Source organism: Mandrillus leucophaeus, unplaced genomic scaffold, assembly GCF_000951045.1.
Source record: "Mandrillus leucophaeus isolate KB7577 unplaced genomic scaffold, Mleu.le_1.0 Scaffold3, whole genome shotgun sequence".
NCBI classification, from domain to species: Eukaryota; Metazoa; Chordata; class Mammalia; order Primates; family Cercopithecidae; genus Mandrillus; species Mandrillus leucophaeus.
Genome location: NW_012103142.1, coordinates 1,113,145 through 1,123,939, shown reverse-complemented (window position 1 = coordinate 1,123,939; position 10,795 = coordinate 1,113,145). Strand labels below are relative to the sequence as shown.

The 10,795-nt window shown below is 55.9% G+C and overlaps 2 protein-coding genes across 15 annotated transcripts in view; one reads left to right on the top strand and one right to left on the bottom strand.

Moving 5' to 3' along the window:
• Positions 1 to 2,506, top strand: part of LOC105544189 (chromosome unknown open reading frame, human C6orf1) — a 17,796-nt gene extending 15,290 nt beyond the window's left edge. The window contains exons 1-5 of one of the 6 annotated variants that reach the window (XM_011986517.1): positions 4 to 192; positions 1,043 to 1,170; positions 1,421 to 1,446; positions 1,763 to 1,868; positions 2,044 to 2,505. In XM_011986517.1, the coding sequence (XP_011841907.1) occupies positions 1,428 to 1,446; positions 1,763 to 1,868; positions 2,044 to 2,383 (465 nt within the window). In that variant the 5' untranslated portion in view covers positions 4 to 192; positions 1,043 to 1,170; positions 1,421 to 1,427 and the 3' untranslated portion in view covers positions 2,384 to 2,505. Of the gene's footprint in view, positions 1 to 3; positions 193 to 1,042; positions 1,231 to 1,420; positions 1,447 to 1,762; positions 1,869 to 2,043 lie in introns of those variants that run through there. The other 5 variants (XM_011986514.1, XM_011986513.1, XM_011986515.1 and 2 more) reach the window with 5 other exon arrangements.
• A 161-nt stretch (positions 2,507 to 2,667) lies between these two features.
• HMGA1 (high mobility group AT-hook 1) overlaps positions 2,668 to 10,795 on the bottom strand; it is a 19,642-nt gene continuing 11,514 nt past the window's right edge. For 2 of the 9 annotated variants that reach the window (XM_011986505.1, XM_011986506.1), the window contains exons 2-5: positions 8,308 to 8,486; positions 6,096 to 6,179; positions 5,369 to 5,419; positions 2,668 to 4,068 (exon numbers count right to left, since the gene is read on the bottom strand). In XM_011986505.1, coding sequence (XP_011841895.1) covers positions 4,015 to 4,068; positions 5,369 to 5,419; positions 6,096 to 6,179; positions 8,308 to 8,442 — 324 coding nt within the window. In that variant the 5' untranslated portion in view covers positions 8,443 to 8,486 and the 3' untranslated portion in view covers positions 2,668 to 4,014. Of the gene's footprint in view, positions 4,069 to 5,368; positions 5,420 to 6,095; positions 6,180 to 8,307; positions 8,487 to 8,995; positions 9,107 to 9,816; positions 9,911 to 10,238; positions 10,433 to 10,795 lie in introns of those variants that run through there. The other 7 variants (XM_011986510.1, XM_011986507.1, XM_011986512.1 and 4 more) reach the window with 7 other exon arrangements.

The window sequence follows — 10,795 nt, the reverse complement described above, 5'->3', positions numbered from 1 at the left end:
CAGGCTTCCAGGATGTTCGGGCGCGGGGCGGCTCATCCGCGTCCCCCAACACCCCCCACCTCCGGCCTGAGCCTCCCAGCGCCGTGGGAACCACCTCCTGTCCACTGTTGCTGGCCCGCATCCTAGCAGCGGCCTGACGCCCTCCCCACCCTGGCATGCCCCCTTGGCCTGGGACGATGAGCATACGACTGGGTAAGGGCAAGCTCGATGCCCCGTGCCCTACGGACACGGGGGTAGGTCGTTCATACCTTGCCCTCTGATAGAGACTCAAGCGAACCTGGGTCGCGGACCTTGGGCCATCAGCGTGCAAACCGCCCCAGGACGATCTCTTTGCTTCTGTCGATGGGGACTGACCCTCTCCACCTCTGCCTGTCAGCCCAGGCCAGGAGGGGAGGGACCTGGGCGGAGCCCTGGGTGGAGACAAGAGGAAGGTGACATCATCTTGAAGATACAATCCAGCTTTACCCACTCGTGTCCACCCTGGCACACGAAACCGATGGGGCAGAGGGTGTTCGGGCTGTATGTCTGAGGTGACACCAGGGACAAGGGCATAGAACTCAGGCATGGAGCCCATCGCTTGAAGTGGGATTGGACCAGGATGGAAGCGGAACTCCTTCAGATGCTCCCACCTCACCCCTGGCTGCAGTGCAGGTCCCTCCTTTAGACCTCATTTATCCATTTTGCTCCACTGGACAGGTACTGGCAGCCCAATGCCCCAAAAGGGCTGGGGCAGGCACTGGAAACCTGCACTTCTTTCCCCAGAAGTTGAGACTTGTAAATGTCTCTAGCTGGGCCCCGCCCTGATATAGGGATAGGAGTTGGGTAGGACTCAGCCCTGGATCCAGGCCTTCCCTTGATCCCCTTTCCTGCCAGGATTTGCCAAGACTCACTGGAGGGTTACACCCGGTACATCTACCTGGAGGATCCCTCCTCCCAGGATTTGACCTGGGACCAGTTTTCATAGATCTCCAGCTCTGGGGGAGGGATCCAGAGTCTGGATGTCACCTGGGTGCAACTGATAACCTCCCTTCCTCCTCCCCAGGGAGCCCAGTGGAGGCGCCCTCCCGAAGTGCCACTGCCCATGCTGACCAACCACCCAGCCCTCCGGCTGCTGATGTCATGAGTAACACCACTGTGCCCAATGCCCCCCAGGCCAACAGCGACTCCATGGTGGGCTATGTGTTGGGGCCCTTCTTCCTCATCACCCTGGTCGGGGTGGTGGTGGCTGTGGTAAGGAGCCCTCATATACACACACAGACACCCACAGCTTTGCTAAGGCAGGGGCTGGGGGGGCCTGGTCCAGTCTGCACAGAGTCCCCACTGTCCTGTTGAGGGAGTGAAGGGGGTGGAGGTGGGCCTCTCTCTGCTTGTGGGCCTTCCCGGGCTCAGCAGCCCCCACAGTGCTGTGTCTCTGTTGCAGGTGATGTATGTACAGAAGAAAAAGCGGTGAGTGTCCCTGTCTCCCCACCTGCCCTATCCCCACACCCATTCTGAAATTCCTGCTCATAGGCTTTGAGTTTTCTGTAAGAAAGAAGCCATCCTGATATAAGCCTGAATTTTGTTTTCCTTGCCCCAGCCTGAGGTTACTCACTGGGGAAAGTCCCTTTGTAGAATCAGGGTTGTATTCTTGGAACTATAGTGTGTCCCAAAAGGCACCCACTGGAAGTGCCCCTGCCTGGGAGAGGGAGGCGAGATGGGGCAGCCAGGTGTTTGATGAGGGTTGGGGGGCCTCCTAGGCTGAGTCCCCTCCCCTGCTCCCCAGGGTGGACCGGCTGCGGCATCACCTGCTCCCCATGTACAGCTATGACCCAGCCGAGGAACTGCATGAGGCTGAGCAGGAGCTGCTCTCTGACATGGGAGACCCCAAGGTGAGCACTTGGGCGCCAGGGGGAGAATGAGGCAAGGTGGGGGTTAGCCCTGTTCCCAGCCATACTCGTCCACACTGAAACCAGAGCCTGGTTCTGCTTACTTGGGCTGTAACTGAGTGCTGCAGACTCCCAGGGAACACAGCCCAGCCTTGTGGTGTGGTCTCTTGCCCGACAGGTGGTACATGGCTGGCAGAGTGGCTACCAGCACAAGCGGATGCCGCTGCTGGATGTCAAGACGTGACCTGACCCCCTTGCCCCACCCTTCAGAGCCTGCCGTCCTGGACTGCCTGGCCTGCCGTCAGCCTGCTTCCCCTGGCTCCCCCTGCTGGGTGCTGGGTCTCCATTTCTCCCTCCACCCACCCTCAGCATCTGCTTCCCATGCCCTCACCATCACCTCACTGCCCCCAGGCCTTCTGCCCTTTGTGGGTGTCGAGCTCACTGCCCACCCACAGGCACTCATGGGAGGTTTTCCTTCTGGGATGGGGGCGGCTGGGAGACACCTTTGCTTTCTCTAGCCCTCCTGGGCTTGGCTTGGGCATAAATCCCCAGGAGGGCTTTGGAGTTGTTTCCATGGTGATGGGGCCAGATGTATAGTATTCAGTATATATTTTGTAAATAAAACGTTTTGTGGCTAGGGGTTTTGTTGATTTCATCAAGAGGCTTAAAATGACCTTCCTCTGAGGTGATTCCAGTGCTGTTTCCCCTCCCTTCCCACAGCCTGAAGGACAGGGCCAGAACCCAAGTGTCACCTACCCTACCTGCCCCAGGCTTTAGGGGCACACACCACAGTAGACTCCAGTCCAGAAAAGGATATTTTTTTTTATTCAAGTAACTGCAAATAGGAAACCAGAGGGGGAGCCCCAGGCTGGGACAAATCACGGCTACCCCTCCCCAACAGAACAGGGGGAGGAGGCGGCCCCTACACCCTTTATGGTCGATTTGGGCCCCCTTGCTCACTCTGCTGCAGCATCCTAGGGGCAGGGCCCCACCTTCCCTGGGACTGGGGTAGTCGGTCACCCAGCCTGCCATGCCCCAGCCCCTCTTCCCCACAAAGAGTATCTTGGGGGAGGGGATCGTGGGCAGAACAGGAGGCAATGAGGATGAACATTTGGCGCTGGTAGCAGCAGCAATGACGGATGTCGAAGAATGGAACATTGAACAAAAAACAACACAACTGTCCAGAGGTAGTTTGTGAACAGAGGAAAAATGGAACCAGAACCTTGGGGGGCAGGGAGGAGCAGGAGGGGGATTGGGAGAGGGCAGGGTGAGCTCCTTGTTATTGGTGCCCCATCTGAGGAGGGGGAAATGGCTGAGTGGCGGAAGCAAAGTAGGGTGAGGGGAGCAGCCCCAGCCCACCTCAGGTGACGGCCACAGGGCTCGTGGGCCTCACCTGGACAATAAGCGACTGCATCTCCATCACCACCACATGTACTCAGATCCCAGGCGGAGGGCAAGGGGGCTGTGGCCACAGTGAAGCGGGAGTAAGGACACACCCCTCCTGCCTTCCTGGAGCCAAAGGGGGCTGCCCAACCTAGTGCAGGGACTAGGGAAGGTGGGGAAGGATGAAAAGTGTGAGCCCCATGTGATGACAAAGACAGTTTGGCTGGGGGAATCCTGGGGCCAGCACCCCCTCCACTGGCCACACCTGCTGCTGCCAGGGCAGTGGAGTAGGGCGGGCCAGGATGAGATGGGGCTTGGGCCCCTTTTAAGGCCAGGGGAACCCTCCCAGGTCCCACTACAGGAAGCCAGAGGGAACAGTGACGGAGCAGAGAGAGCGCCCCCAAACCAAAAGCCCAGAGAGCAATGTCCCCACCACCAAGGGAGTGGGGACGCAGCAGGTGCAGGGTGCGGCTAAGTGGGATGTTAGCCTTGTCCAGGAGGGCATGTGTGTATGCGTGGGTGGGCGGGGGGAGCTGGGAACTGAGGCCAGGGGAAAACTGCTCCCCACTCAGCCCATGGGAGCCCTGCAGCGGCTGGTGTGCTGTGTAGTGTGGTGGTGAGGGCACAGGTGGAAGATGGGGGTGGCGGCCAGAGGCGGTGGTGATAGTGGGTCTGGGGAAGGGGCGGGGGCGGTGGGAGCGGAGCAAAGCTGTCCAGTCCCAGAAGGAAGCTGCTCCTCCAGTGAGGGGCAGGCGGCACGCATGGGTCACTGCTCCTCCTCCGAGGATTCCTGCGAGATGCCCTCCTCTTCCTCCTTCTCCTGTGAGGTGGGCAGTTGTTGGTGTGAGCTCTGGCCTGGCCCCCCTCTTCCACCCCCAGAGGCTGGCCCCCACCCGCTCCCTGCACTCCCTGGCTCTCCTGAAGAGGGATGAGTCAGGGCTGAGTGTGTGGGTGACTCAGCAACCTCCACGGCCCGGCTTCATTCATAAAAAGAATTTAAAAGGAGGAAAAAACCCCACACACATGCTGCTGTCACCCAGAGCCAGAAGCCAAGCCCCCTTGGCCCCCAAGCCCATGGAGCACAGGAGGGCAGAGCTCAGGGCAGCACTGAGCTTCAGGACGTGACTGGCTCCCTAGGGGAGAAGAGGTGGGGAGGAGGTGGCTGGGGGAGGAAATGGGAAGGGGTGGCTGGAAGGTACATGAGCCCTCTGGTGGGTGCAGGGGAACCAGGTCCTTGGCCCACAGGGGCAGATGCTGCGCTGTGGTGCCCTGGCCCTCGGGAGTGGCCGAGGGCTGACCCCAGGCCGGGGTGGGGAGGAAGGGGAAGTGTGTGCCGCCGGGGCTCACTCACTGGGCGGGAATGTCGGGACACCACACGGGGCTACAGCCCCCGTGCCAGGCACAAACTCCAAAACAACTTGTTTCCTGTTACTCACTCTTGGGGCCTGGCCAGCAGCACCCCCTACCCCCCTCCACCCCAGCAGTGGCTCAGCTCGAGGAATGACAGCTTCAGGGATTTGAGGGGGCAGGCTGGGGGTAAGAGAAGGCCAGGAGCTGGAAGGCTGGGGTGACCCTAACTGCAGTGGCCCCCTAGAGGCAGCCTCCTGACTCAGCCCACCGAGCCTTTCCACCAGCTGTTTGAGGGCCCAGAAGTGGATGGTGCCCTTCAGTGCAGTGTGGTGGGTCACATCAGAACTCCAGCACTGACCCCTCCCAGGGCCCAGCTCCTTCACTGTTTCTCTTCTCCAGAGGATGATAGGAAGGACAAACCTTGCCCCTGTGGCTTCCTTTCCTCATCTCTAATTGAGGGGGACACAGGCTAGATGACTTCCCAGATTTCCCCCAGAAGTTCTGAGGATTCTAGGAGCAGGAGAGGGACCCCCCACACAACTAGGGCAGGGCAGGGGGATATGGTCTGATTTGTACCTGGGACCCCTCACTTCTCATGGGCACAGCCCAGGCCAGGCACCCTCCCCGCTCTGGACTTCTATAAAATCTGATGTCCCAGCAGGTCAGGGACAGCCTTTCCATAGGGCGTGCATAGCATTAGGTACTATGTACTCTTAACACCCTCACTCAAAGAGCCCACGAGGTAAGCAGCAGTCTGCTTCTTCACCTACCAGTTTTTTGGGTCTGCCCCTTGGTTTCCTTCCTGGGGTTGTGGTGGTTTTCTAGAGGGTTAGAGAAAATATCTCCTAAGTCCAAAATGCTCAACAGTGCTCACCTGATGCCCAATGGTGAGGGAGGGGCAGACCTACCTGCCTGTTCAGGGCGGCCCAACACTCTCACCCAACAGGCCCACCCAAGTCCAGCTGGCGATGACTGGCCAGCCACATTTGCCCCCTCAACATACACACACGCCCCCTACTCCCATCTCCACCCATGACTCAGAGGATATGAGTCGTGTCTTAGAAAAAATAAAATAAAAAACAAAACAACTTTTCTGAAAGGCTGATGCCACTGTGAATCTGGCCTTTGCTGCCTGTCCCCACCCCTTCAGGCTCCAGGGGACCCCAAGAGGAGAAGGTAACATTCTCAGCCCAAGGGCTGGCAGGGACCCTCCACTCTCCCCACTCCGCCTTTCTCTAGATCAGGAAAGCCGTGGGACTTCTGACCTCATCTCCGCATTGTCCTGGGCAGGACCAACCCCACAGAAGTGAGACCTTAGTCACTGCCCCACTCTCCCCAATTAGCAAAGACTCATTGCCACCCCTGTACCAGGGAAGGGGGTGCACAACTGGGATGACTGAGCCCCTTCCCAGACCTCCCCACAGCCGTGGCCATGGAGCCAACAAGGGGATCCTCTGCTGGTCATCCACCCAGGGCTGGTCCCATCTCAAGTCTCACCCGGGTCTTGGCAGCACCCTTGTTTTTGCTTCCCTTTGGTCGGCCCCGAGGTCTCTTAGGTGTTGGCACTTCGCTGGGCTCCTTCTGTAAAGACAGAGAGGATAGTCAGGGACAGTCACTACCTGTGTTTCTGTCCCCTTAGAAGACACAGCCCTCTGCCTCCTCAACAAGGTTAAGTCAGCAAGAACCAAGAACCACCTCTGACCCAGGAATCCCTTCAGGATCCAAAGCTCCAGTTTGAGCATCTTTGCAAAGTGCCTCCCATCCCTCCCCTTGCCTCCCTGCGGATTTCTAAGACGCAAAATGACAAGAGCCCAGAAGACCCCTAGGAAAAGCATTCTGGGGACAGAAAGATACTGTTAGGTGGCTCTGCCCAAGTGCCAGTTCTGACACTGATCTTGGGCAGGATACGTAATGCTGGAGCCTCAGTTTCCTCATCTATAAATGGTAAAGACTTCCCTCGCAGGGTTGTCATGGAGATTAAATGGGTAATGTATGGTTATCTAGCACTGTCCCGTGATCACTGCCCACCCTCTCAGATGACCTATGCTGGACACACACTCCCTGCCTGCACTTACAAACCTGGAGCCCATCCAGGCTGCCCCCAGAGAAGGGGAATTACAGCCGGACCCCAGAGATCCCTGCCATCATTCCCACTGAAATTTTAATAAGCCCTAAATAGAATAAAAAGCTGCTGCATAATGCATAGAAGGTACACGGTGAAGGCGCGCCAGCTACTGTTTCCTAGGGGGCTGCCCATGGCCTGTCTATAACCAGGATCCAGTAATCCAGCACCCCTCTTGACACCTCCCACTGACCATGGCTAACAGCTGGGATAGGAGGGGAGGCTGAGGGAGCTAGGCTAAGAGGACAAATGATCCCACCCCAGGCTCTAAAGGTGGCTGCCGAATTCCAACACAGCAGACTCATCACAGCTCGTGTCTCCCTAGGCCCAGGTCAGCACAGACCACTCTCCACCTTATGGACAGGGAAAACCTGCAGGTGAACAACCTACATCATGTTTAAAGGGCAGAGGTCAACCTCAACTCCTCTTACCTCCTCCCCAGGGAAGGGAAGTAACTGGGCTTCACCAACAGCCACCCCTCACTTGGGTGACAGCTGCCTCTGTAAGAGGCCAATACGGCCCCCCCCCCCGCCAGCCCAAGTGGCCATGCTCCCTAGGGTGCCCCACAGTGCCAGGCTGGCAGCCTCATCCTTCTATGAGGACCTTGTGGGGAGAGCAGCACCAGGGTTCTGAGGGTCACTGACACAAACTCCCCAACATTTTGACTTCTTGGGCTTCAATTTCCATCTACAGTGCCAGGGGCAATGCCCATTCCAGAACTACTCATAACATGGCCTGTGCATGAACAGGTGCAGGCCCACACAGGTACCCGTTTCTCACCTGGGATGAGGAAGTACAAGAATCAACCGTAAGTACTCAGAAACTTTACAGCAAATTGACAAAAATCATTTTACGTGCACTGAAACTAATTATTAAAAACCCTGAGCTTCTGTGTGTTTTTATTTTTGTTCATTCATCTTTTTTATTTATTTATTTTTTTTGAGACAGAGTCTCGCTCTGTCGCCCAGGCTGGAGTGCAGTGGCATGATTTCGGCTCACTGCAAGCTCCACCTCCCAGGTTCAAGGCCATTCTCCTGCCTCAGCCTCCAGAGTAGCTGGGACTACCGGTGCCCGCCACCAGGCCTGGCTAATTTTTTGTATTTTCAGTAGAGACGGGGTTTCACTGTGTTAGCCAGGATGGTCTCAATCTACCTAGTAATCCGCCCGCCTCTGCCTCCCAAAGTGCTGGAATTACAGGCGTGAGCCACCGCATCCGGCTGTTCATTCATCTTTACTACATTTTAAAATCACCGGTCCACAGTAGACTGGAAATTAAGAAAAAGGTGAATGTTTTAAGTAAGCACTGGGTACATGACCTCTGGGGTGCTTTAGGTTTGACTTTCTGCCATTGGCTTCAGAATTCATCTTGAATTCCTCGGCCCCCCGTTCTCTCCTGGTGGTCTCTAGAGATCTGAGCAGAGTTGCAAGTGCGGCAGGAGTACACACAGGTGGGAGGACACACCCACATGCTTACTGCACAGAATTATTCTGCACCCTCCATGCATGTTCTCGCCTGCTGAATGAAACTCCAGGCACCTCCCTAGCCCCAAAGGGTAAACCGAGTGAAGGAAAGGTTTGGACACCCACCTGACTCCCTACCAGCGCTGTCCCGGGACTCACCGGAGGCTGCTTGCGCGGCCTGCCCCGGCCCCGCTTCTCAGTGCCGTCCTTTTCCTGCTTGGAGGCCAAGGGCTGGCTGGACTTCGAGCTCGACTCGCTCATCTTCCCTTCTCTAAGGAGCAGGTGGAAGAGTGATGGCTGGGATGCTGGGAAACAGAAAAGTGCTTTTAGACAAACATCTCACTTCAGCCACTTTCTACCTCCTCATCACCCGTACCTTCAAGGCACACTGCAGAAAACTGTGCTCCCAGAGGCCCCGAGGCCTCCTACTCTGCCCAGGATGGAGGGGTCTGCCCACCCCCAGATGCTGCCAAGGGCGGGGAAGGGCCGTTGGCCCTAATCAGCTCCTTATCTATCTCCTGTTAAGAAGGGCTCTTTGTTGTCCTGCCTTAACACCGCCCCAATGGAGCAGGGTGGGGGGGTCCCAGGAGGTACAGCCAGCCCAGACCTAGCTACATGGGTGAGGCCGCCCTGGGACAAAGGTGTGGGGAGGTGGGGTCTGACATATTGCCAGCATCCCCTCCTTCTGTAGCCAACTGCTGCCCTTTGCCTTTAAGAGAAAACCCAGTCTACGCAGTTCAGTGGGGACTAGGGAAAAAATGGAAAGAATGAGACCTTGCGATCTGGCAGCTACGGACATTGATCCCCTGCCCACCTCACTGACAATACTGCCTGTCTGGCAAGGTCCAAGACTCAGGACAGAAAAGAGCCAATCACATAGCCAGGGGGTGCCCACCCATCAGCTCTCTTCTCTGTTCTCACCCAGGGTAAATCCCTGGACGATTCAAAGATTGGTATAATTGAGGGAGGGAAGAGATGGTTGAAGCTACAGTGTGGGTGAGGTGGTGGAGGAAAGGGAGCCCAAAGCCAAAGGCCATCCTCTTTCCCCTTACCCCTTCTCTGCCCAACTGGAGTCAGATGGGACTTTGTCAGATGGGCAGGGAATTCTCCCAACTGAAATGCACCGTCTAACAGACCCTAGCTGGCCCCCTGGCAGGGCTCATCCTAAAAGCTTCTTGGTCATTTTCTAGCATCTTCCTTCTTCTTAAGGGTCTATCAATTTTTAGTTTTCCTAAAACTTCCCATTGGAAGGATGGCCTGCAACCAGTATTTTGAACACCCTGTACTACAGGCTTAGAAACGACAGTTCTCCACATCTTCATCCTAGTTCTTATCATCCACAGGCTACAGATAGATGAGATGCCGGAGGCCTAGGCTACACATTTTTCCAGTAACCAATCCCTGCCTGCCCACAGTAAGGGGTGGGCCCAAGCGGCTCCACTTCTGAAACCCTCTCAATCTGTAAGATCAAGGTAATTATAAGGTACCTGCCTGAACTACTCCTGACTGCTTCAAGGATCAAACTAGGTAATAGTTTAGAAAAACTTAAAATAATGGAAAGAAATCTTCACTCTAACCAAAATAAGAACTAGACCATTTGAAAATGATTTATGGGCCAGGTGAGGTGACTCATGCCTGTAATCCTAGCACTTTGGGATGCCAAGGCAGGAGGACTGCTTGAGGTCAGGAGTTCGAGACCAGCCTGGACAATACGGTGGGACCCCCGTGTCTAATTTAAAAGAAAAAAAAAAAAAAGAGTTTTTACCCCAATGAGAGGAAAAAAACGTTTTTCCAAACTTGTGATTTCTGGAGGGCCCAGGACCTCCATTCTCAAGCATCAAGAGACCCTCCAGACAGCGGGACTTTGCTAATTATTCTATCTTATAATGTTTCAGACTTGGAGACCCTTTTAAACAAGGTGGTTGGTGATTTATCCTGCTCCATCATTAGTGGCTTGGCCTGCTATGCAATTACAGGCAATGATTAGAATCTTATATTACACCACAGGTCCCCCTTCAAACTAAACATCAAAATTAATCAACTAAACGAGTGCTGACCTCATATAAGGTCTGCCCGAGGCCCCCTCATCGAGGGGGTTCCAGTTGGGCGAAGCCAGTACGGAATCCCAGAGAGCCTGGCCCGGCCTGCCTAGAGATCTTGGCGGGTCTCCCTGGAAGCTCTCATACCATCTGGTGCCTCCCCCACCTCTTGCTGCTGGGGACCCTTTAATCCCCCTCAGCCAACCCCCCACGAACTAAACGAAGGCCCGAGGCCCTTTCCAGTGAGGCCAAGAAACGCTCGTCTCTTCCACCTGTTTCGGAACATCAGAGGCCTGTCTTGTAGGAACTACATTTAGGGCCTAACCCCAATCCCTCACTTTGTAATAAGCCCGCTTGGGCCTCAAGCCTGTCTCCTCCATACGCTGTGCACGCAAAGTGTGCTCCTCGAATACTTAAGGACTCTGCAGCAAAGGCCCTAGGAAATTATCTTGGGGGTTCCCTTATTTTCTTCCCCGTCCCCCGTAAAATGGTGGCCCAGAGAAGCCTGATGAGTTGCCGAAGGTCACACAGCAAGTTGGCGAGCAAGAAAAAGTAGGTTCCCGGAGACCCCTTCA